General features: G+C 49.6%; 1 protein-coding gene across 1 annotated transcript in view; it reads right to left on the minus strand.

Moving 5' to 3' along the window:
* NOS1 (nitric oxide synthase 1) overlaps nucleotides 1-26,767 on the minus strand; it is a 112,626-nt gene that overhangs the window by 69,768 nt on the left and 16,091 nt on the right. The window contains exons 2-3 of the mRNA XM_042962140.1: nucleotides 14,180-15,293; nucleotides 51-177 (exon numbers count right to left, since the gene is read on the minus strand). Coding sequence (XP_042818074.1) covers nucleotides 51-177; nucleotides 14,180-14,889 — 837 coding nt within the window. The 5' untranslated portion in view covers nucleotides 14,890-15,293. The remainder of the gene's footprint in view (nucleotides 1-50; nucleotides 178-14,179; nucleotides 15,294-26,767) is intronic.

The following is a 26,767-nucleotide window of genomic DNA, read 5'->3' on the forward strand; positions in this document are numbered from 1 at the left end:
CACACCGGAGAAGGGCCAGGGACCGCGGGTAGAGTGTGAGAGCCACTTACCTGCTCCTTCTCTGAATACGGGTTGTTGAGGACGACAGGCACGTGGCCCTTCCCCCACAGGTCACTGAAGACTCGGTCATTCTCCACGCCCAGGGGCAGTGGCTTGTGTGACTTGCCATCCATACCTCTGAAAGGCAAAGCAGGGGAAGTGAGAAAGGCGAGACATCAGGAACGACAGGCCGGTTGCCCTGCCCTCAAAGTTCCGAGTCTGTACAGAACCTCCATGGTTCACCCACGTGACTCTATGTAGAGCCAGCAAGCTGTGGGTGCCCAGCGTGCCCTTCGGTAGTATCACCAGCAACACGTGGGAAGGCAGCCCCATCGTCAAGCACAAAGCGCACTGACGTCGGCACCGATGGGTGGCGTGCACCCACCGTGTGGACATCCCTTCAGAATGACGATGACAGGGCTTTTGCTCCTCCCTCCCCGTTTCAAAGACCTAGGAACGCAGAAGGCTCATCTCCTGGCAGACCCCCCTGGACAACTTAATGCCCACAGATAAGATAATGAGTCCTGGGGTCCAGGGTGATAAGTTATCTCAGTGCTGAATAAACATGGATAATAAGACTTTACCAGCCCAAGAGAAACAGAAATGATTCTGAAAATGAGGGGAACAGAGCAAAAAAATAAAATACCATTAAGAATGATAGCTAGTGTCTATTAAGCACGTATTGTGTGTCAAGCACTTTACAAATGTTTTAATTTAACCCTTGTGACGACTCTGTGAGGTGGGTGTGAATATTAACCACCATTTTATAGACGGTGTAAGTGAGACAAAGGCTAAGATGCTCAAGGTCACAGTTTTTCCACCCACTCTTCACACCCATTCTGAAGTGGGGGCTCTCATTATTACCATTCATCAGCATCATTATCATTACCACCACCCCTGTCACCATCATCACCACCACCACTACCATCACCATCATCACCATCATCACTACCCCCACCATCATCACCATCATCATCACCATCATCACCATCACGATCACATCATCACCACCATCACTACCACCATCGTCATCACCATCATCACCATCATCACCATCACCACCATCATCACCATCACGATTGCATCATCACCACCATCATCAATATCACGATTGCATCATCACCACCATCACCACCACTATCATCACCACCATCACCACCACCACCATCATCATCATCACCACCATCACCATCATCACCATCATCACCATCATCACCATCACCATCATCATCACTACCATCACCATCATCACCATCATCACCATCATCATCACCACCACCCTCACCATCACCACCATCATTACCATCATCATCACCATCATCACCATCACGATTGCATCACCACCATCATCAATATCACGATTGCATCATCACCATGACCACCACTGCCACCATCACCACCATTATCACTACCACCATCACTATCATCACCACCATCACCATTATCACCATCACCACCATCATTACTGCCATCACCATGGCCATCATCACCACCACCACCATCATCACCATCATCATGACCATCATGACCATCATGACCATCATCACCAACATCATCACCACCATCATCACCACCATCACCATCATCATCACCATCACGATTGCATCATCACCATGACCACCATCACCACCATCACCAACATCACTATCATCATCACCATCACCATCATCACCACCATCATTACTGCCATCACCATGGCCATCATCACCATCATTACCATCATCACCACCATCATCACCATCACCACCATCATCATCACCATCAACACCATCACCATCATCACCATCACGATTGCATCATCACCACCATCACCACTGCCACCATCACCATCACCACTACCATCACCACCATCACCACCATCACGATTGCATCATCACCATCATCACCATCATGATTACATCATCACCATGACCACCACTGCCACCATCAACCATCATCATCACCACCACCACCATCACCACCATCACCACCATCATTAGTGCCATCACCATGGCCATCATCACCATCACCACCATCATCACCACCATCCAAACTTCCATTGCTACCACCATCACCACCACCATGATCACCACCATCACCATCACCACCACCATCTTCCTCATCCAACTTCTCCTCATCAGCATAACCATTATCACTATCACCATTGCCATAATCAGTGTCATCATTACCATCATCACCTTCATTACATCATAATATTCACCATCATCACCATCATTACCAGCATCACCAACCTCCTCCATCATCACCGTCATTAGCATCTTCATTACTATAATCATAATCCTCAGAATCCTCCTAAGATCAGGAAACTGAGGCTCAGAGAGGTTAAAACACTAGCCTAAGTCACACAGCCAGGGATGATGGAGTTGGGACTCAAACCCAGACTGGTTCCTGACTCAAAAGGCTGGCTTATTAACACCAAAGTTTTCCTGGCTCTCTGTTCTTGAACTCAGATTCAGGGGGAGACTATCTTAGTTAGTTTCCACAGCCTGGTCATCCTCTAAGAAGGAGAGAAGTCATGGCTGAGATGGAACTGACTTTGCCTCGAAATCCAGACCTCCTGACCATCCCTCGCCTCTTTCTCTCTCCAGGCGCTGCCCCCCTGCTTCCTGACAACTGGCTTCTTTTGAACTCGCCCGTCCACTTTTACTCTGATTATAGCATCTGTCTGTGGCTTACTCTGGAGCCCCTCTTGGTTTTGGTCCCAGGTGTGAAAGCTGTTACCTAGCCCTTTGTTCTATATTCCCAGCTTTGGGGACTTAGAATCCTGGTTCTGTAATTTCCCCCAACCTCTAGTCTGGTGCTGACAGTCATTTGGGGTCAATCGGAAGCCAGGGCTCAAGCCCTCTGGCTGCTCACTCGGGGCCATCCAGACCTCTCCTCCTCACAATGTTCCAAAAGTCCTGGTGGCCTGCGTCAGAGCCACTTTGACTCTTCTGGTCGGAGAGGTCTGCAATTGTCAGAGGGAACATTCTGTTTTACCCTCTTTAAAAATGTCACCAAAACACACGGGGAGTGGTTCTTGATTACAGACATTTCACAAGTCAACGGCTCACCTACATGGTGATAAACAGAGAAATTGTCTGTTGAGAGGGCTGCTCTAAATGTCATTCTGCTCCCTCTCAGCTCTGAAAGTCCTGATCCCATGATACCACATGACTATAAGTGGCGATTCAGCGGAGAAGAGAGGTTAGCATTGTTGGAGCGTGTGTAACATACCAGGTGCTTGCACAGATGTTACTTCATTTTATCCCAACAGACAACAAAAGCCCTATTTTACAGATGCAAAAACTGAGCCTGGAAAGGTCATGTAAGTTTCCCGAGTTCCCACAGTAAGACAAAGAAGGGCTGGGATTTGAAACTAGGTCTGAAGAATGTTTGGCCCAGATCCTTCCTTTTTTAACACAGAGACAGGAAAAACTAGTTACTCTAAGCCAGAGGCTAAGGAGCAAGTAATACAATATCTCTTGCTGAAAGAGGCCAGTTTGCAAGAATTAAACAGGCAACAATTACCTAAGCAACTCCAAAATGGCTTGTCTTGTGTGAATTTTCAGGGAGAGCTACTTCTGTGTTGCAGTTCCCCCTTTGTAAAAAAGCCTTTAACACCTCTGTTTAAATAATGCATTTGAAGTGTTTTGTCAACAACAAACTTATTTAAGAGTCCTGTGCGAGGAGCAGGGGAAGAGTATTTTTAATATGGGACCAGAGGGAACATCCAGGTTGAGCTATTTTGTTTCCATTCACCCAGGAGCAAAAACAGAAGTACATGTCAGTATTTCCCAACTCTCAGTCTGACAGTGATAACCAGGTCTGAGGGAAATATCTGGCTTATTGCTGCAAATCTGCTCACCCTGGGATCTAGCTGCTTGATGGGGTTCGTACAGGCAGGGTAGTTTGCTGGTTAAGAGCATGGGCTATGGGTTGGGTAGCATTGGGTTCAACTCTTGGCTTTGCTGGCTATAAGCTGTGCAACTTTGGATATTTTGGATACTCACACTTTCGAATTCTCCATTTATTCATCTCTAAAATAGGGTTAATAATACCTTGCTCATGGGATTGCTGCAAAGGTTAAATAAGGTAAAGCTTACAGCCCTTAGCTGTGTGGTACCTATTGGTGGTTGCTCTTACTGCTAATGTATGGGATGATCAGACAGAAACAGAAAAAGGGAAATGCTAGTTCTCTATGAAACAGTTAAGGGCACCTGGGTGTGTTGGTTGGTTCAGTGTCTGACTCTTGATTTTGGCTCGGGTCATGATTCTAGACTTGTGGGACTGAACCCCACATCGGGCTCCATGCTGAGTGTGGAGCCTGCTTGTGATTCTCATTCTCTCTCTCTCTCCCTCTGCCCCTCCACCCCACTCATGCGCTCTCTCTCTTTCTGAGATAATAATAACAAAAAAGATTCCTCTAAGCAAGCGCGGTCTAGAACTCTCTGTGATGAGAGGAACATCCTACGTCTATGTTGTCCAGTTTTATAGCCACTGGTAACATGTGGCAATTGAATACTTGAAATGTGCCTATGGTCACTGAGAAACTGAATCTAAATGTTATCTAACTTTCATCATGTTTAAGTAGCCAAATGTAGCTGGTGGTTGTAGCATTGGACATATTGGTTATAGCAGTGAGCATCCCTCAAAGCCTAACGTCCCTCAACACTGGGGAACGGACACACGTAGCTCTTAGCCAAGAAGGGCATCTTCCCTGGGGTTTGGGGGGCACAGGCAGAGATACCCAGACCCTTTCTAAGCTGTTCACAGAGCACAGGACTTTGGGAATTCTCTGCTTCCATTCTAGATTCCCAACTTCCATTATTCTCGGTCCTGATCTCCAGTCTCCCCTCTTCCCGAGGAGCACACTGTTGTCCACTCCTACCTTTATACTTGCCGTCCCCGGGATGCCCTTTCATCTTCCCTCTGCCAGGAACCAACCCCTACTCAACCTTCAACACCCACTTCACACTCTTCCTCTCCTGGGCGTTAAATGAAGTCATGCATGTAAAATGCCTAACACATAGTCAGAACTAACTAAACATGTGCACTACATTGACAACTAAGGAAATTGAAGCTCAGAGAGATTAGGTAACTTGTCAAAGGTCACAGCACCAATGAGCAGTGGAGAAAGCCTGAAAGTCAGGTGTTTCCTTCTTGCTGTTGTGCTGGCTGAGAATCACTGAGAACAGAGATTAAGAGGGTAGCGGAGGGGCCATTTGGTTGAACCTCATACTTTTGAAGAACTTCAAATTTAGGTATTGATTTTTCTTTCCAAATGAAGTAGGGATGTTTGAATGTTTTTATCTGTTGAATGAGATTTTCGTAACTTTAATGCATCATTTCTTCATTTAAATAAATATACTGGGAGTCCATAGGTGGAGGTGGATGGGGACTGTTTTGACTTCTTAGAAGCCAGGATGGTGACTTTCCTTTGCCATACTCAGGAGTGTGGGTCCTTCCAGCTGCCTGGAGTGGTCTCAGTTTAGATCAGGGTTTCTCAAACTGGAACTATTGATATTTGGGGGGCTGGGTAATTCTTTGTTGTGGGGGGCTGTCCTGTTCCTTGTAGGATGTCTAGCAGCATTCTCTAGGGGGTCTCTACCCATTAGATGCCAGTAACACTCCTTCCCTTTCCAGAGTCCCTCCCAGTTGTGACAATCCAAAATCTCTCCAGACATTGCCCAATGTCCCTTTGGAGAGGAAACCAAATGTACTCCTCCTTATTGAGAAGCACTGGCTTGGGCGTGGCTGAGGACCCCGATCTCATGCTTCCCAGTCCTTCCCTTCCTTGTTCTATACCCATCTCTGTGTCTACAAGGCTTTATTTACCAGTTGTCCCTTGTTCCCAGATGGGATTGAAGAGAATGTCTTCACTAAGTGGCTTTTATCTCCTCTCAGGTGTCCTTAGCCCTCTGGAAAGGCCATCCTCCAGTGGGCTTGCATTCTAGGTGGACCAGTAACCCCAGAGCCATCATGCCATCATGCTTGGAATTTCTCACTTCAGAGTGCATCAGCATCAACTGTTAAAACTCTCCTGAACTCGCCCTTTGGAGAGTCTGGGTCCCCAGGGAACCCTGGAACCTGCATTGTCAAAAGCACCCCACATGGTTCACAGACCTCCTTGAAGACCCACCTTCCTGGGAGGGCTCTGGGCCTGACTCTTGGCTGTGAACAGCAAGGCGCCCTCCTGGTCAGAAATATCAACATCCCCCAAGCTCCCTCTCTTCTTTCCCCCCATAAAACCAGGCATGGAAGTCTAACTCCCACTTGGCGAGCATTTTCTATGCTTTCTGGCAAGGACTAAACCAAAGCTCCTTTTCCTCCACTTTGCTAGCTAGACAATCATGCCCAAGCCAACAGTCAGTCTGGCATCTCTAGACCTTCTAAGAACCTTTGCCAAATCCTTCCAACTGGGGGGCTTCCTGGGGGCCAGGCCTCGGACTCTCACACAGGGGGTGGGCTCAACTCCACAGGAAGTTGACACATGTGTTGATCAGCCCAGTGCTGACCACCAACCAACCCCAAGTACCCAGGATGGGGAGCAGGAGGGCCAAGCCTGTGTGCAGGGCACAGTCTGGAAGTGGGGGCCACCTGCTCTGGCCCAACCGGGCAAGGAGGCTGCTGAGGAGAGCTGCTCCTGGCAGGAAGCCTGCTGCATCTCTCCACAGACACCACACTATTCCCTGACCACCCCCCTTCTCGCCCACCCCCCCTCCACCTGGCTGTGGATGCTGGGAGCTAAGTTAAAACAGGAGGACTTGGGGGCTGTGGAAAATGAATCTGGGGTCTCTGCAAAGCTTTGTTCTAGAGCTCTTCATGCTGGGGTGGGGGAAGGTTGTGAGGGAGAAAAGTATGCTTTTGAGAGCTGGAATTTTACCGAAATCCTCTAGCTGAGAAGTGAGGTGAGGGCCTCTGGGCTCAGCAGCAATCACGACTGTAATTGCTCACATCACATATGCTGGGCAGGATCCTCAACCTCCAGTGTTTGCAGCGTCTGGGCTGAGCAGATTGGCTGGTTTTGGATCCTGGGCCACTGGAGAGCCCATGCCAGCTCCCGCACAGCTCCCGAGGCTGGTTGTCTCCCCACAATAGAGACTTGGTCCTAATAGCTCTTCCGATGCTCTCTTTATTTTTGAGAGGCTGGAAACCAGGTTTAATGTGAAACCTCTTGATTTCTCTGTTTTGCCACAAAATCGCTTTTTCAGAAAACTCTGCAGGCCCAATAAAACTCGAGGGAGATCTGAGTGTGACCCTCGATCCCCAGTTTGTGACCTCTGACCTAAAGGGGGGTTTGAGTGCCTCTCCCTGGAGTGATGGTCTGGGGAGGTCGAATGGAGCAGTGAACCTTCCAGGTGGGTTTGACAGGAAGTGGACCGGTAAGTTGTTTGGCCTGTGATGAGCGTGCCCACCAATGACCTTCAGGAGGACCCTGAATGGTAGTTCTGGAAGGAATCTTAGGGCTCATCTGGTCCACACGCTACTTTTACACATGGGGAAACTGAGGCCCAGAGAGGTCAAGGGGCTTTCCTAAAATATGTAGCTAATGATGGCAAAGGGGGGTCTAGAAGGAAGAACACTGAGCCCAGTCCAATGAGACCTCATAGTAATGGCCAGTCCAGGGTCTGGCCACAGAATTGCTCAGTAGGGCTTGTTGGATGGGGGTGGGGGGCTGAAAACGGCCCCCAAAGACATCAAATCCTAATCCCCAGAACCCACATATGTTACCTTATATGGAAAGAGGGTCTTTACAGGGGTGATGAAGTTAAGGATCTTGAAATTGGGGAGATCATCTTGGATGGGCCATTAACTATAATGGCCGTAAGGATGCCATCACATGTGTCCTTATGAGAAGGAAGCAGAGGGAGTTCTGCCATGGAAGACAAAGGCCATGAGACTCCAGAAGCAAGATGCTCATGCTGGAAGGGGCAGGCAGGGGCCCCAGCCAAGAAAGGCAAGGGATGCAGCTCTAGAAGCTGGAAAAGGTAAGGAAACAGATTTGCCCCTAGAGCAGATGTAAGATCTCCAGAGCTGTAAGAGAATAAACGTATACTGTTTCAAGCCACCACATTTGTGGTCATTTGTTACGACTGCAAGGGGAAATGGATACAATGAATATTTGGTGGCAGGGGCAGGGATGGCTTGGGCTGTGTGTGTGTGTGTGTGTGTGTGTGTGTGTGTATGCGCGCATAGCTCTCTTCCTACTCACTACACTCACGTCCCACAGACCTTCTTTCCGTTCCTTGAACATCACAACCTTGTTCCTGCCTCAGGGCCTTTGCTCCTGCTGTACCTTCTGCCAGGAACGCCCTTCCCTAGATTTCACACGGTTCATACCTTCTGGCCTCAGTATAAATGTTGCCTCTTCAGGGAGGCCTTCTCTGACCCTCTGATCTAGTTTTTTTTTTTTTTCCCAATCCCAAGCCATATTTCTTCAAATCACTATTTCATTTCTTTTATAGCATGTGTCACTATCTAACATGATTGCCTGAGAGCCTGAGTCTATCTGTTTATCATTCATTTCTTGTCTGTGACTCCATAATGGCAGAGGCTCATCAGTGGATCCCCAGTTCCAAGGACAGTATCTGGGGCAGAAAAGATGCTCCGTGAATATTTGCTGAATGAAAGATGGTGAGAAGCTCCCCTTCCTTGCACACAATCTGGGGATGAATGGGTGGCTGCGTGGGCTCATTCCATAGCTCCTCCTCAGAATGAGGGGCTGGGGTGCCACTTGACAAGATGGCGGGGACACAGATAGGAGAGGGTGCAAAGTAAGAGCAATAGCTCTATAACCAGGACTTCTCTCCCCTCCCCAGGAAACGACGGACTGGGGAAGCCCTTTATGTTCACATGGTCAAGGTGAGAATGAAAACTTGCACTGAGGTTCAGTGTGAAGGCAGTCATTGGAGTCAATGCCAACGGACTGATTCAAAGCCATAAGACATGTCAAGTGCAGTCACGGAGGAGACCCTCTATTGCAGACAGTCCTGGAATCAGTGCGGTCATTGGTTGGTCTGAGGTCAGTTCTCCTGGGGTGCTATCTTGCGTGGAGGGCACTTCAGTTTCCCTTCCAGACTGAGAAAATACCCCAAGTCCTCAGAAACTTGATGGCTAGTGGTCAAGTGCACTGTGGCCAACAGTGTAATCTATGTTAGTGGAGGCCAAGAGCAGGGGCCTGGGGTCAAGTCCTGGCTCTGTCATTTGCTAGCTCTGTGAGCTGGGACAAGTGACTGTGCCTCTCTGAGCCTTGGCTTGCTTACCAGGAAAATGGGGTGCTACGAGGAGCAAATGAGGTAATTGATGTAAAGACCTTAGTGTGAGGCCAGGCCCCCTGGAGGGCTCAGTACAGCTTGATTAGCATGTTGGTCATAAAACAGAAGCTTGTCACAGGAGACCTCCTCTCCCCAGTTAAGCTCATTCTCTAGGATCGAAACTGACTTCTGAACCTCCAGCCACCCTTCTCGCCCGGTTTCGTGTCAACTGTAGCCACCCACCGTGAGATTTCTAGCAAAACCAAGATGAGCACTCTGTGGCCAGGGCTGTGTGACTCTGGGCAAATTGCCCCACCTTTCTGAGCGTCAGTTTCCTTGCCTATAAGGCGGCCCAAACCATACAACCTACTTACGAAGCAGGGCTGAATTCACCCAAGCTCTGAAGAGATGGCTATTATGAAGGTTCTCTGTAAGTAACCGAGTGCCCTGCGAGTGGAGAAGTCATCAGAACGCAGGGCGAGGCTGACCGGCTGGTCCAGATGGATGCTGGACCAGGGACCTTGGCCTCTTTAGAACCCTCCTTCAGGGCAGCAATCTGAACAACCTGGATATCCTCTGACACGCAGCATTTTAAAGTGACCGTTCCCAAGTGCCGAAGGTCCCAGAAGCCCCCAGATTTCCCTTCCTTACGCTCCCCGCACACTGCCACCACCTGCCGGACCCACCTTCCCCCTGGGATCAAGGGTGAGACTGTGTCTAGACTAAACATCGCTTCTCTCCCCAATGGAGGGCCAGCATTCCCAAACAACAGGACTAGGGACGCCCCGTGAGGGCAAGGAGTTAGATGAAGCAGGTGAATAGGTCCGCGTCCAAGAGGAAAGACGGAAGGAAGGAAAATGAGGCCAAGAGAGCAGGAGAGTCAAGGGCACCGCTGAGAACCAGGGACAGCCCCAGCCTCTGCTTGGCCCCCAGAAGCCACAGCCTGCTGGCTGTGACCCGGATGTGGGGCTCCAGGCCTGGTAGGCAGCCGGCCTCACTGGGCATCCAGAATCCAGGCTGCCAGCTCTGACCCCCACCCCAAAAAGCAGCCTGGATGGGGAAGCCACTGGAAGGCTGAGTAATTTCCAGGCGGCCACGTGCTCCAAGGGGCTGGAATCGTCCCCAGCCCGCCAAGCCCGGAGAGTGACGTTGAAGACCCTTCTGTCTCTGGGCTTGCATTTCCTGACTTGGGACGCTGACACTTAACAAGGCACTTATTCCTGTCACCTAGTTTGGTGATTTCTGAGGGCACTTTTGGTTTTTCCAATGAAGGTGAGGGTCCCTGGCATCACGGTGGAAAGGAGGGGGGCATTGGGGATGGTCCAGGGGCAAATCCACACAAGGAAGAAGGGTCCTGCCTGCCATGCGGCCTTAGCACATCAGCCAAGATGAAAAGCAAGCTTAAACTTCTGAGTCAAGACCCCGATTCAATCTTACGCTGAAACATGGCTTTAAAATACACTCAGTTTTCCATGCATGCAACCATTGGGAAAAGACAGGACATCATTTCATTGGGAGTCTGTCACCATTTCGGAAGATCACATCGCCAAGGAGACACCGCTGGTGGCATCTGAGTGGCCAAAACAATACACCTGGTTCCACCTGCATCTGACGCGGTCGTGAGTGGACCAATTCTCTGTTTAGGGGCAAATAGCTGAGCGCTGATAGATGAAATTACAGCTTCTGTTATGATAAATTACTTTTATGCCTGGTCTCCTTTAGTTTATAGTTAGGGCATTATTAGCTCCTGGTTAAGAAAGGGGGCATTTAAAAATATTTGTGGGGGTGCCTGGGTGGCTCAGTCGGGTAGGCGTCTGAGTTCTGCTCAGGTCATGATCTCATGGTTCATGGGTTCGAGCCCCGGGTCAGGCTCTGTGCTGACAGCTCAGAGCCTGGAGCCTGATTCAGATTCTGTGCCTCCCCCTCTCTCTCTGCCTCTCCCCTGCTCGTGCTCTGTCCCTCAAAATAAATAAACGTTAAAAAAATTAAAAATATTTGTTAACGTGGGGGGTGGGGAGCTTTGAGCACAGGCGTGGGCCACTGAGCTAGGGGACCATGCACTATTATTGGATAATACTCCTGCTGAGAACCGTTTACCCTAGTGGGGTTCATGGAGCCCTGTACTTGCTCTGGGCCACTTTCTTCCAAAGCAGTGTTTCCTGCTCCTTTTGGTCACTGGAGGGAGGACTGTGATGGATGAGGGCGGGTTGAGAGCTGAGGTGCAGCCTCCCAATTTGGGCAAATAGGTCTGCCGGAGGAGACCCCGTGTCAGACCAGCATGTCCTGCCCCCGTCCTTGGGGAAACAAAGGCTGCTTTTCGGAGGCGGTGTTTGGAGGCGCCCCTGAGGCCAGGCTCCCGTTAAAGTCCTTCACATTTGGCAACCTCGCCCAAGCCTAGTGTCCTGCATCAGGTTTTTGCATCCCGCACTGCCAGCTGGGAGAGGGTCACACTGGCTTCTCGGAGGGGGAGGGCCGAGCTCCCAATGATAAGAGGGACCCTCCAGGGGACTTCTCTATGTCACACAGGGAGATTCAGGCTCCTAGGTCTGGGGCGGGGCTGAAAGAAAGCCCCAGGGAATTCTGATGCTCACAACCCCATGCCCACCCCGTGCCCAGCTGAGAATCAGAACCAAGCGCATGGAGCATTAAATACAGCCTCCAGGAGGGGACTGTCACACTCATTCAGGGCCCCATTGCTCTTCCTAGGAGAAGGGGGTGTTGAGGAGCAGGGAGGCACATATATCCAGAATGGGGAAGAAGAGGTTGTGCTCAGAAGACTTCGTTGGGTGGGGGGGCACATCTGGTGTCTCCTAGAAAACCAGGCCAATGATTGATTCTGGATTCTATAGATGCTTTAGGATTTAAGCCCACTGGATGAGACTTGGGGGCCGCTGGCTGCCCAGAAACTACATCAAGACCTATGTTATCTCAAAATAAAAATATGTTATCTCTGCTGCAGGTGCTGTCGTAGGGACACCTGGGAAATGGCAGCTCCCCCGAGGACCCGGCTCTAGCCTGGTGGGGAGGGTCTCCAGGCTTGGTCATGGGTGAAACGGGCCCCAGATCTCTGTATGCCAGGACAGCCCTGAGGACTGATCCCAGCCCCCAGCTCTGGCAAGGAAGGTCAGGACAATAGGGGCCCCCACCCACTTGCCCCACCGAGAGGGTAACACCACGTCCTGTGTACTGGGGCCAAGACTCTCCATCTCCTGTGGAGATGGGACCAAAGGTATGGGGAGACTCCAAACTGCGCACACCCCCCACCCCCGCCAGGAGCTCACAGAAGAGGGAAGAAGCAGGTTGGAGGACAGGAGCTCAAAGGGCAGCAGGGAACCCCTGGGGCTTCTGGCAGAGACCCCATCTTCCCGCTCGGGGTATTGCTGGAATCAGCTGGGCTTTTGCTCAGGTGGGAGAAGTTGGAAAAGCTCCAGGATGCAACGGTGGCCTGAGGTGCGATGCCATAGACCGAGGGCCCCCCTCAAAGTGTGGTTGGGGGGCTGACCCGTCAGGAAGGGAGACTGGGTCCCACGCAGGCCTTCCACCACATCAGGCACCCTCCCACCTCAGGACCTTGGCACCTGCCATTCCTCTGCCCGGCATGCCCCTCCTCCATAAAGCTTCGACGTGCCCTTCTTCCCTCCCTCCGGGTCTTCCAACATCTGCTTCCTTGAGACCTGCCCAGCCTCTCTTCTCTAAAATCCACCTTCCGCAATACGTCCTGACCCCCGTCTGATTCCGTGTATCCCCTTAGCACATATCTGACGGCCTACTTATGTTAACATTTTTATCTCACTGATTCTTTGCCTTTTCCCTGTGACACTGTAAGGTCCCCAAGCTCACGGGGCTTGTCTATTTCATTCACTCACACGGTCAGAGCGTCGGTGTGTTCCCTCCACCCCTGGTGCCGGGTTTGTCTTCAACAAACATGTGTTAAATGAAATCAGTGCAGGGGCCTGGAGAGAGTTGCTTTAATCCAGGTTCCTGAGGGACACCCTGGGGACCTCTGAGTGCTCTCTGGACACTCAGGGGTCCTTGGGGATGGGGTGGGTGGGTGGGTGGGAAACCTTGTCCTGGGTTTCTGGGTGGCCCCACATGGGGGCTGGATAAGAAGTGGGAGCTGTGCTAACCTGAGACCAGAATGGGCTCACAGAGAAGCTTGCCTCTCTCCTCTATCCCTGGACCCACTATTCTCTGACCCCCTTGGCCCAGCTGCCCACTCCTCCCCAGAGAAGGAGCTAGAATCGCCCACTGTGTCACCTGTTCTCTTCCTCCACAGAGTCAGAAAATGCCAATCTGGCAAACACAGAAGGGCCGGGACCCGGGTCTTCCTGCTCTCGCCTCGGTTCCTGCAGACTCCGAGCAAGAGCGCCGTTTTGGGGGGGGGGGGGCAGGGCCTCTACTTCGATTCCATTCCTTTCCCTTAGAACCTCCCTTGCTCTCCAGCGGCTGCCCAAGGCGACAGCTGGTTTAGGCTGAGGCCTGCGCAGGCCTCAGCCCATCCCCTCTGTCTTCCCAGGACCTTGGCATTCACCCTATGCGGAGGCTGCTGCGGATACGCGGCTCTCGCTCACGGGGTGACTCGGGAAGGGCCCCTCCTCTCTGAGCCTGAGTCTTCTGCCCCGTGAATCGCAGATCGCAAAAATACCCGTGCTGAGTGAGGGGTTGCTGGAAGACGTGACATCAGCCACCGCGACTGTCAGCTGGGTCTTGTGGCAAGAGATACAGGCTGGAGGTTACGCCCATTCTGTTCCTACGGTTGCAGTTTTGAGAGAAAGAGGCAAGAGCGGTTGAGGGCATGTGCCTCTGCAGGTGTCTGGGACGGCTCGGGTCGGCTTCTGGGCTGTGAGACTGAGTTGCGACACACGTTTGCGTACGACACATCCATGCACACACACAGGGCTTACCTGTCCACCTGGACTTCTGCATCCTTCGTCTCTGCCTTGGAAGGTCCCCCGCCATTGATCCCTTTGCTCCCACTGGTGAGAAGGCTCAGTACAGGTTCTATCTCTTTGAGCAAATCACTGTTCTGGCTGCCCTGGATGCTCTTCTTGGCAGAGTCCTGGCCCGGGGGCCCGGGAGCCCGGCTCTTGGTACGGGGGAGAGAGCCGGCTTCCTGCCCACCGTCTTGGGCGTGCTGCGGCCCATTGCCAGGACCCGTGGCCCTGTCCACTGCCGGTGAGTGCTCTCTGCTGGCCGATGACTGGTGAGACAGATCGACAGCGGTGGTGGGGGCAGCCAGAGGCCGTGTCACGCGGATGGTCTTGGGGGTCCCGTCCCCGGTGAAGGTGGTCTCCAGGTGAGTGGTGAAGCCCTCGGGGCCCCTCAGAATGAGGACCACGTGGGTCTCAGAGGCGATGCCCCTGAGCACCTCCAGGGCGCTGTCATAGCTCAGGTCCACCAGGGGCTGGCCGTTGACTGCAAGGATGATGTCACCGGCCTGGATGAGGCCGCTCTGCTCCGCGGCACCCCCCCGAATCAGGTCGGAGATGATCACGGGCGGCTTGCTCACCCGCTCCTTCACCAGGAACCCCAGGCCCCCCACCTTGCGCTTGAAGAGGCGGACAGAGATGACGTTGGGTTGGATCTGCTGAACGCTGAACACCTGATTCTCCATGGTGTCTACTAAGACCTCAAAATGCGTCAAGCCAAGATGGTTTCACCAGGAGGAGCCAGGCTTCAGGGCGTGCTCGGAGGAAGAGGGGGCTGGTGCTGAGGCGTCTCAGGAATGAGCTGCTCTGGGGCTTTGTCTTCTCCGTCTCTGACGTCAACACGGCATCACCCGCTCATTGCTGTCCGACCATCGGTGGCATGATCTCCTGCGTCTGCCTTCCTCCTCGTTCTCTAGGAAGCGATGGTTGATCAGGCGGACGTCAGGACCAGCCGTGGGACGTGTCCCCAAGCAACAGGTCAGGCAGACTGGGGAGGAGATGTGTCTGGTGGATGTGTCTAGATGTGTCTAGAGGTGACGCAAGCTTGGGCGCACTATTCTCCCGGCGCCGCCAGCCCGTCAGACCCGTGCTGGAGAGAAGGAACAAGGGAGGGGGTGGAGAGAATCACAAAAGAGAGATTGATGTGGAGTGCCCAACACCACCTTCAAAACCGAGATGGAAAATGCAGCCAACTGAGAAGTCCAACCACGAGACGCTGGAGCTTGGAAGCCAACCTAGAAATGAAATCCTTCCTCCTCGAGGGGAGTGGGGGGACCTCCCCAGTGAGCTGCAAATTGCCTGCTTTCATCTCCCATGAGCAAAGCCCTCTAAGACCGAGGGTCTCCTTGAAAAACCACTGATAACTGTGGAAATCAGATGGCAAGAATCACGATCTTATCTCTTATCTCTTTCCCACCTCGTGAAGTCAACCTGTCACGTGTTTGGCTCTCTGTGTTTTACAAACATTTTCCACTCACGGGTCAGGAGCTCAGCCAGCACGGACCTTTGGGCCCTCTGTCCCAGCTACCCCCAAAGTCCCCACAACAAACCCACTGGAAGGGGGAGGGCCACCAATGATGTCAATTGGCCTCTCTGACCATTTTTGTAATGAGCGACTTGTTCCAGGCTCAAAAGGACAGACGTGGCCGCATTACAAACCAGTATAAACCAAATTTGGTGTGATAACTACGGAAGACATGGGTTCACGCAAAACTCTGGAGGGCATCTGCATTCCACAGACAACCCGAAATCCTAATGCGGAAACATTTGGAAGAGCGACTGTGTCCCCCTAAGGGTTAGCATAGGCGCACAGCACGTGCTCAATGAGTATTTGTTGACTGAAGAAAAATCCCAAAAGATTAAACATAGCAGACACTTATTGAGTATGTACGCTCCTAACGTATATATTTTTTCTCCTTTGATCCTCACAATTACCCTTCAGTAGATGAGAAGCCTGGGAAGGGTAGTTCACTTGTCCAAGGTCATGCAGAAATGATGGCAAAGAGAGGTTTAAATTCAGGTGTGCCCCACTCTTGAGCCCGAGCTTTTAAACTTACACTCTGATTTTTTAAATTTCATATTCTGGTTATTTTCTTCACTCTCCCTGACTCCCCCAGGCTTGGAGACACGGGGTATGGTTGGGGGTACCAGGGCGCAACAGGGGACCTCGCTGAAGATGCTATGGCCCGGGGGGGTGGGTTGCACCTGTGGAATGCACACACAGCAGGCGGCTATTAGTGAGTCCTAGTGTCTGGGTTGGAGCAGGTCGTCTGTGGGTTGTGGGTGGAGTGGGGGCAGGAGGGAGGCAGCAGAGGACCCCTCCATCGTTCTCTGTCCCCCGGTTCAAGTCCTGGTTCCAGCTCTATCCCGACACCCTTCCCTGCGGGCATCGTCCCCACACTCAGCGCGGGGAGGGAGCCCCCATCTGCCACTACCAACAAAGTGACACTCACTCCCTCGTTTCCCTTTTGGCGAATTCCCGGGGTCATCCGGGGGCTGAGGCAGCTGACCGGCTCCCACTGCCTCTGTGAGCAGGAGGCGGGGGCAGACACCCCCAAGAAGGAGGTGCCACTTCCTGGATCCCCTCGAGGCGGGGCGGGGAGCAAGTCAACCTCCCCCTTTGCAGCTCGCAGTATGTAACTCCACCAGTCCCTGTGCGTGGGTGAGGGGAGAATGAATCCCCGGGCCCAGCCCGGGCTGCGCTCTCCATCTGGCGTCGCTGTGTGTGTGTGTTTCTCTCTGTGTATTCATGCATCGCCCTCATGCTGTGTCATTCCTCTGCTGTGTGTGTGAGCGTGTGTGGCCCGTGTGTCGACCAGCTGAGTGTCTTCCAGCATTCTGCAGAGAAAACCACCCAGAGCCCCTGTGTCTCTCCTCACCGTGGAGGACCGGCCCTCCCCCCCACCCCTTGGCTTCCTTCACTCATTTCTTCTGGGTACTGAACCCAGGACGTTCGTTGTTTAGGTGGAAGCAGAGACAGCCGGGACCTCTAGATCTCTCTTGAGCGTCCAAGTTAGGCAGTGGACTCTGTTCATTAATTAAAGAAGGGACTCGCACGTAAGCTTCTAGGGAGGTGAGGTTTCCGAGGGCTTTTTTTTTTTTTTTTTTGGCCACTTCTGGCTTGGGCCAGACCTTGGAAAGGACAGAACCTGGGCTTGGCTTAAGAGAAAAGGAAAAGAATAAAGCGATCCACACGCCTTCCAAGCCACGCTCAGTTTTTCCTCTTTCTCGGTTGGTTTCCAAATCAGGGAGGGCTGCTGGTTGGCGCTTGGGAAATTGGGGTGCTGTTTCTCAGACTTCGGCCTTAGGAAGGCAACTTGATCTTTGGAAACAACCGGAAAGAGGCTGGGCTTGGGAGGAGCAGGGATATTCACTGTCTGCTGAGACAGAAAGAGAGAGAGAGAGAGAACAAGCCCTGTGTCTCAGTGACCAGACTCTAAGCACTCACCAGGATCTATCTGGATCCTAATAACAATCCCGCAACACTTTTGTCTCCCTCCTTTTCCTCCCCAAAGCACATCCTCACCTACTGCCATATTTTTATCCTCATTCTGACCAGGGTCAGGTTCAAATATCCCCGTTTAACAGATGAATACATTAAGTTGCCACAGGGAGACCGATTTGTCCCAGCTTGTGAATATCCAGTGTCCAGGAGGCTCCTGGGTCAGCTGGGGTGGTTGGCTACCCTTCTGCCACAGGGGAGATTAAAAAAATTTTTTAAAATATTTATTTATTTTTGAGAGAGAGAGAGAGAGAGAGAGGGAGAGAGAGAGAAACAGAGAGAGAGAGAGAGAGAGACAGACAGAATCTGAAGCAGGCCCCAGGCTCTGAGCTGTCAGCACACAGCCCGACATGGGGCTCGAACCCACAAACTATGAGATCACGACCTAAGTCGAAGTCCAGAGCTTAACCAACTGAGCCACCCAGGTGCCCCCACAGGGGAGATTCTTAAGGGCCTTTTTGGCTCTGTGTGTTTCCAGAGGAGTTCTTTACTTTCTCGGAACTTCTATTTCCTTATCTGTAAAATGGGGTTGGTAAGCAATTACACTTCCCTGGGTAACCAGGGGGATTAAATAAAATAGCGAAATCGGGGTCCTCAAGCAATGTCACACAGCAAACACTCAGAAGAAATGGCTTCCTGTTTTTGTTACATAATATGCAACGATTCGGGCTTCCTGGCTTTTAATTTTAATTTTCTACACCATCGCAGTTTTGCCAGAGGTCGTTCATGTGCCATCTAGAGGGGGTCCTTTGCTGGAAATCACATGGCGGAATCTGGCGCTGGTCGCGGTACAGGGCTCTGAACACAAGGAGCCGGGTGCCGGGCTGCGTATCCTGCCGACCCAGCCTCCACCCTTTGGAGCAGTGACTTTAAACAAATCACATGCGTGCACGCCCTCGTGCATACCGTGGAAACAATACTTGGACCCGGGCCTCATTCGAGTAGTTCAGTGGTGTCGGGGGTATTTATTTCATTTACCTGGCTGCGAGGAAATTAGCGGCTGACTTTCGGGACAATTGCCAGGGAGAAGGAGGGAGCCAAAATAGGCCAGCGTCTGCCAGTACCATCTCATTGTGCGACCTTGGGCAAGCCGCTCCCCGTTCTGGGCTGCATTTTTGCAACCAGAAGGGTGGGGAGGGCAGCAGTCTCTAGTAAGGGAGAGTCTCCTGTGTGCTAAGCACGGCGCTGAGCCCTCGGCACGGGTGCCTTATTTGATCCTGGCAGGGACCGCAAGGAGAAACTGCTATCCCCACCTTTACCCATGGACAAGGTGAAGTGAACCCCGGCGGCAACCTTGCATCTAGCAGGTGGATTCTGAGCACTTACCAGGGTCGGTCCTAGTCCTAACACCACCCCTAACACCAACACGCCTCATGTATCCTCCTCCCGAAAGCACACCCTCATCAGCTGCCATATTTTTCATCCTCACTCTGATCAGGGTCACCTTTGATGGTCCCCATCTTCTAGATGTGGAGATCAAGCTGCCATAGAAGACCTGACTGTCCTGGCTTGTCCATGACTTTCCATTTGTAGCACCGAAAGTCAGAGGATGTTAGGGTGAAGGACAGCCGATGAGATGATCCAACCCAACCTCCGTTCAAAAATGAGCAAACAGAGGCCTGGAGAAGCAAGAGGCTCATTCAACGTGGATCAACAACAGGTCGGTGGGGGGGGGGTGTCTAGGGCCATGCCCCCCAGGAGGCTAGCCACTAGCCACATGCGGCCATTGAACTCCTTAACTGTGGCTGGTTCCATTGAGGTCTGCTGCAGGAGCAAAACACACATTGGGTTTCAAAGGCCAGTAGGAGAGAAAGAACAGGGGCGCCTGGGTGGCTCAGTCAGTTACACGTCTGACTCTTGATTTCGGCTCAGATCATAATCTCACGGTTTGTAAGCTCAAGTCCCGCATCAGGCTCTGTGCTGACAGCTGCAGAGCCTGCTTGGGATTCTCTCTCCCCCGCTCTATCTCTCTGCCCCCCCACCCCACCCACTCACGTATGCATGCACTTGCGCTCTCTCTCTCTCTCAAAATAAATAATAAAAAAAAAGAATGAGCCAGATCTCTATTCACAGGTACAAAATGAGCTCCAAGGTACAAAAAGAAAGATGCACATGTGTGAATTCTTCACATGTAAATGCAGAGAATATTCTGGAAAGAATGGGTAGCAATTGGTTGCAATTCACAAGGAATACTAGCAGTCAGAAGTAGGAGGGAGACATCCTTTGCACTGACTACCTTATTTTTCTCTTTGAACATCATTTAAATGATGTTTTTAATTACATACATATTACCTCTTAAGTGAGCAGTATCGAAGAAACAGCACCCAGCCTATGAACTCCTGGGTGTTTTCTGCTTGCACACTCACAAAATCACGGATGGAGTTATGGCACCATTTGCCATCTCCCTTCAATCTCATTTAAGAACAAATTCCAAGTCTCCATCTCTTAAAAGCAAAACAAAACCAAAGACCCAAACCGTAACTCAACCGTGCTCTTTAAAAAAACAACAGCAAAACACAACAAAACAACCAACTTCCTTGTATCTCCCGAACTGCTAATTTGCAGTCTTTCCCCCGAGAGAACACCACCCGGGAATCAAGCTGACACGCTTTCTCCCACGCTGGCAAGTCATTGCTACAAACCCGCCAACCTCTGCAAATCAAGGAGGTGAGCTGGCGTTCTGTGTCTTGGGGGTCCCAGAGACATGTGACTCCCCCAGTTTCATGACTACAGCTTGCTGGTGGTGATGGCCCTGATCTCAGATCGGATGCCCACATCTTACAAGCGTAGTTCAGAGTTAGCAGAATGAGGATTCACGGGGGTTTCACGTTTGATAGCGTGCCTCGTCGTGAGGCTTCGGGAAGCCCTCACTCTCTCACTCTGCTGCACTGTATCAACTCTTTGAATGGCAGTTTGGCAAGATTTAGCCTGAAACTTAAAATACACAGATCTTTGGCCTGGCAATTCAATTTTTAGGACTTTCTCCTGCAGATACACTAGAGGGAACATCCTTAACACACACACACACACACACACACACACACACACACCCCTTCCTTGCAGGGTTGTTCAGAGTATCAACAGATTAAGTAAACAATGGCACATCCATGCAGTGGAATCCTGTGTAGGCATTAAATAAGGGTGGGGGATAGATCTAAAAGGACCAGTGGGGATGGGGAGGTGGCTTAGTCGGTTGGGCATCTGACGCTTGATTTAGGCTCAGGTCATACTCTCAGGTCATGCTGAGCCCTAGTCTGCTTGAAATTCTCTCCCTCCCTCTCCCTCTGCTCCTCCCTGGCTGGTGCTCTCGCTCTCTCTCTCTCTAAAAAAAAAAAAAAAAAAAAAGGGACCAATGGGGAAGCAGCTTCAAGATACACTATTAAATTTTAAAAGGTGGAGAGCACTGACATATAAATATATTTACATATCCATCCTATGTCTTCATCCATAATTCCATAGAAGTTTGATGATGTGTTGAATATCTCTGGAAAAACACCCAAGATATTGGTAAATATGCTTGCTTCTGGGAAAGGGGGCTGGGAGGCTAGGGGTGGGGTGGGAGAAAAGCTTACTTTTTATTATATATTCTTTTTTTTATATGTTCTTTGGTGATGCTTACTTATTCATCTTTTACTCTGTTTTTCTATCATATATAAACCAAAGAGCATGGGCTTTGAAGCCAGACTGTCTTAAATCTGGACTCTGACTTCTCCACTTGGCTTTGTGATGGTGAGCAGTTTGCTTAACCTCTCTGAGTCACAGTTTTTGCATCTATAACATGGGGATGAGAACAGCATTTCTTCAGGGTGTCTGTGAAGAAGGAATAATAGTTAATATTTTCTGAGCTCTTACAACATGCCGTACCTACAGTCAGTGCCCATCAGACGAATCTTCTTCCCACTGCTTTTACTAATAATTATCCCGCTGGCAGCCATTATGCTCTTGGTCCTCTGTGGTGTGAATGGACAGACATACGTTGCTTAAAGTACTTTGTGTCGAAGGACAACTAAAAGCCGTGGACACACAGGCTGGTCTTGGTTTTCAGTGGAGTGGGTGCCTGTCACCGAGTCCTCGCATCACCAAAGGAGCAGGGTTTGGTGTGTTGGAATGTGGAACTCAAGACAGGCAGCCTGAAACTCAGGCCCCGGATCTTGGCGATGAGTCACCACCACTGGGGTGGGATGGGGGTGTCGTGGGTCCAGTCCATCATCAGTAGAGAGCTACAGGGCTGTCGTCCCCATGTTGGAATAGATCTGGGGAATTATGGAGCCTACATTTCATCTTCATTTTGCAAAGCTCATTTTTATGAGTGAGTTCAGTCAGCTGTAGAGCACTAAATCCATCATACAGACAGAAAACCCCAGGGTTTGGGGCTAAGGTAATTAGCTTCCTTCCATCACCCCTCAGTGGCACAAAAATCCGCAAAGATGCACCTCCACTGCCCGCGACCCTCGCCAGACATGCTCCATTGCTGGTTGTGTCATGTAGCAGTCAGAGTGGCGAGCGTTAGAGCCAGAAGACGAGAGTTTGTGACCCACTTCAACTACCTATTAGCCTCAGCTTTGTCATCTGTAAGATGGGAACAATGATGGCTTCTACCTTTCAGGTAGAAATGAAGTGGGAGTACATCCAATGGGATAATCTATGTAAAACGTGTGGCACTGCCCCGTGACTATTTTTAGAGTCGCTTTCGACTGCACCTCAAGGAAAATGAGCAATTTCAGGCCAGATATGTGAACATAATCACAGCCAAGAGGATGGCCTCATTACTGTAAAAATGAAGCACTACCAGTGGGCTCTGAAACATTGCTTAAGAACCATTACGAAGACTTAGTGCATATTTCATACCCCCAATTAACCTTACCCTCTTTCTCTCTTTCTTCCTCCCCTTTTCTCTCCTTCCCTTCCTCTCTTCCTTCCTTTTTTTTTTCATTCACACCATCCATTCATTCATTATGAAAGTGTACACAGCTCCCACCTGGGTCAGCAAGGAGGATGGCGGTGGAAAAGCAGGGATGAATAAGATAGCTCCCTGCCCTCAGAGCTTACAACCTGGGGGTGGGGGAGAGTGGGGTGGAAAAGAGATATTAGTGACAAGTGCAGCAGGCAGAACAAAGTGGAAATACAGGCTGTTAGTAGGAACACAGACAGGAAACCAAACAGTCTGGGTGGTGGTGGTCAGGGAAGGCTTCCTGGTGGAAGAGTCAGAGTTAGCCAGACTGAATGGGTGGATGGTAAGAGGGAGGAGGGGAGGAGAGAAGGCGCTGAGAAGGCAGAGGGAGAGAGCAGACATTTGAGGTAGTCCACTGTGCCCTCTCCACTGTGGCAGAAGAAAGCCAATGTCTTATAAATCTGGAGAGGTCTTCAGAAGCTGGATCACATAGGTCTCTTGAGAGCTAAGCTAAGATTCTGGCCTTTATTCTTACAGCAATGATCAGCACTGGAGAGTTTTGAGGACAGAAGTTCTGTGGTCAGGTTTAGAGTTGATAAAGATCACTCTGGTTGCTGCATGGAAAATCGGTCAGAAAGGCAAGGCTGGCTACGGGGAGCCCAGTTAGGAGGCTGTGGCAGGCCAGAGATGAGTAATGACAGTGGTTAGCATAGTGAAGGGAGGAAGGGGGAAAGCGGGCAGGTTTTTTTTGTTTAATTTTTTTAAACTTTGTTTTTTTTTTTATTTTTTTTTACGTTTTTTTTATTTTTTATTTTTTTTATTTTTGAGACAGAGAGAGACAGAGCATGAATGGGGAAGGGTCAGAGAGAGGGAGACACAGAATCTGAAACAGGCTCCAGGCTCTGAGCTGTCAGCACAGAGCCCGACGCGGGGCTCGAACTCACGGACCGCGAGATCATGACCTGAGCTGAAGTCGGATGCTTAACCGACTGAGCCACCCAGGCGCCCCTAAACTTTGTTTTTAATGTTTCTTTTTGGGAGAGAGAGACAGGGTGTGAGTGGGGGAGGGGCAGAGAGAGAGGGACACAGAATCTGAAGCAGGCTCCAGGCTCTGATTTGTCAGCACAGAGCCCAGCGTGGAGCTTGAACCCATGAACCATGAGATCATGACCTGAGCCAAAGCTGGATGCTTAACCGACTGAGCTACCCAGGCACCCCTTTTATAATTAAAAAAAATCTTTTTAATGTTTATTTATTTTGGAGAGAGAGGGACAGAGCATGAGTGAGGGAGGGGCAGAGAGAGAGGGAGACACAGAATCTGAAGCAGGCTCCAGGCTCTGAGCTGTCAGCACAGAGCCCGACATGGGGCTCGAACTCACAAACCGTGAGATCATGACCTGAGCTGAAGTCAGATGCTCAATCAACTGAGCCACCCAGGTGCTCCTTAGGGTAGGTTTAAGATACTTAGGAGTTTGGGTCAACAAGATGTGGTGACTGAGTGGGTAGAGGGCACAAAGGAGAGAGAGGTGTCCATGGTGATTTCCCAGCTTCTGGCTTCCACAAGAAGATGGAATGTGATGCTATTTCTTGGCTGAGAGCATCAGAGGGCAGGGAAAAAATAGGGTAAAAGAAAGGATAAGAATGAATGAATCTTATTTGGATGAAATGTCCTGCTTGCATAGTAATAAATAATTTAACTCTGGTCTAGGATATTGCAAAAGTCAACATTTCCTGATATCATTATTTCCATAATTTTGGGACACATCAACACTGTATATTTACAGGAAACGTACACTTGATTTGGCTCATTCCCCAGCCATTTGATATTGGGCAAATCATTAAACACTTTGAATCTCAATTTCCTTTTGTGAAATTGAAAAGGTAATAACAACCATGTCCAAGGTTTTTGTGAAGATTAAATAAGACAGATGCTGTAAAGAGCACTCTGTAAACTGTGAATGTCAACTGTAGTAGCGATGCTACGTCTTTATTTCAAGGACAACATCAAGAATGGTACTCTTCAAATTGCTGCTCAGTATCAACTTGAGACTCAACCAAGTTTCTCCTCTCATGCCCAGGTGTCCCTGGTGCAGGGAAACTGGGTCAAGCAAAAGGTGCCCACGGAAGGAAAAAGAAGTAAGAGTGGTTATCTTAAGGAAGAAGTGATAATATCTGCTCCCTTAACTTGAAAGTTCCCTGCAAATAGATCACAGTATCCACGTAGGTCTGAATCAGTTACAAATGAATTTCAGCAAAGGGAGAATATGTTAAATAGAAAATGCAAACTACGACGTTAAGAATAACACCACATATGTCAGAGATATCAGTAAAAACAATAAATGTAAATGGGTTAAACTTGAGTAAAAGATCAAGACTCTCAGATTAACTAAATGCATTTTGGTTGCCCTAAATTAGCATGGATGTGGGGACAAGGGTGAAAGACAGGAGGAAAAATAGCTCACCAAGGCAGGTATGGGTTTGATGTACATTTGTAAAGGCAGCCTAGGTCTGCTTTGATTTGAAAGATATAATTCACTCTCTTAAAATATGTTAGCACTTGGTAAGCACAAAATAAATATTTACTAAATAAATGATCAGCTATCCACAGCAATTTCTTTAATTTAATTTTTATTAATTAGGTTTAACTCTCCTAAATTAGCAGTTTTGCAAATGATCAAATTCAACCCAATATTTTGAACATTTGTATATATAAACACTTTGTTGAATTACCTAATTTCATTCTTGCAACAACTGTATGAAGGACATGATCTTATTATTCCCATTTTATAGATGCTGTAACTGAGGCTCAAAGAGATTAATTATGTTATAGAAGTTGATGCAGCCACTGCCAATGATGGGGATTCAAACCAAGTTTGTCTGAGCGCAAAGTCGTTGCTTTTTATTTATTTTTTTACTTGATAAACTATTTTATTATCTCCAGTAAATTTTAGTCTCAGATTTTCTAAGCAGATAATTGTATCACCTACAAATAATGACAGTTCAAAGACTTTTTTTGTTGTCACTTTCCAAGTACTACTGTGTATTTTTATTTCAGCTGGCCTGATAACCACCTATAATTTTAGTAATTGGTCGCTGAAAGGACTGTAGGGGGTTTCTATTCCAATTGTTCATAATATGGACCCCCAGCAGGGCTCAGGGATCCCTGACAATCCTGGAATTGTGTGCACAACTTTTGTGACCACGTGCATATGTGTGTTTACATGGGGAGACAATCCCTAATATGATTGTCTAAGCACTCCATGACCCAGTAAGCAATAAGAATAGAAGTCACTGGATTAACCCTACCTTTTACAGATGAGAAGTCTGAGGCTTACAGATAGGGAAGGATTTGCCAAAGGTTCTTAGAGACAGAGTCAGAACTAGGATTCAGGTCTCTTGCATGATTTCTTCTCAACCTCAAGTTCCATGCTTATTTTCCTTACTCCCCTCATGAAATCAGGAAATGTATTCGGGGTCCTATATTTGACACTAATGCTCATCTCAGGATGTGAGGCGCAGCCTCCTCGGTAGATGCCCTTGATGTCTGTTTTTACTGTTTCTTGATTATTCAAAATAAATCCAAGCAGTCAAGTATCTTATCCCTCCCCACCCTTCCTGATGAACCACCTCCAATTATTATCTGCCTATCCAGGGTTGATACCAGGGGGTGGGAAGAAACCATGACAGGTGAAGGCAGGGGGAAAATCATCACAAAAGCTGCACATGCAATTTCAGGATTCTCTGGTGTCCTAGATACCCTAGAGCTCTGTAGGGTTCCATAGACCCCATACTAATTGCTTGTCAAAGAAAATGTTTAAAAGATCAAATTCATTGTTAAGATAAAAAGCTGATTATACTTGTCTAGTATTGATGAAGGGAGCCACAAACAATAACACAGTTTTTAAAATAAAAAATAAAATAAAAAAAGAAAGATCGTAGTGTCAGAGACCCCAGCCACAACTCCTTCCTTTACTCAGCTTTTACTGAGTAACTATGTTGTTCCCCAAACCTATCATCCTAAATGAATTATGAAATCGTATACTCCTTGAAGATGGGAACCCTGGTTTTCTGGTTTACTGCTGGATCCCTGGGGCACAGCAAGGTGACCAGCAGACAGTAGGTGCTCAGTGAATCAGAGTCTCAATCCCTGAGTCCACACTATTGAAGGAGG

This window comes from Panthera tigris, chromosome D3, assembly GCF_018350195.1.
Source record: "Panthera tigris isolate Pti1 chromosome D3, P.tigris_Pti1_mat1.1, whole genome shotgun sequence".
Lineage (NCBI taxonomy): Eukaryota > Metazoa > Chordata > Mammalia > Carnivora > Felidae > Panthera > Panthera tigris.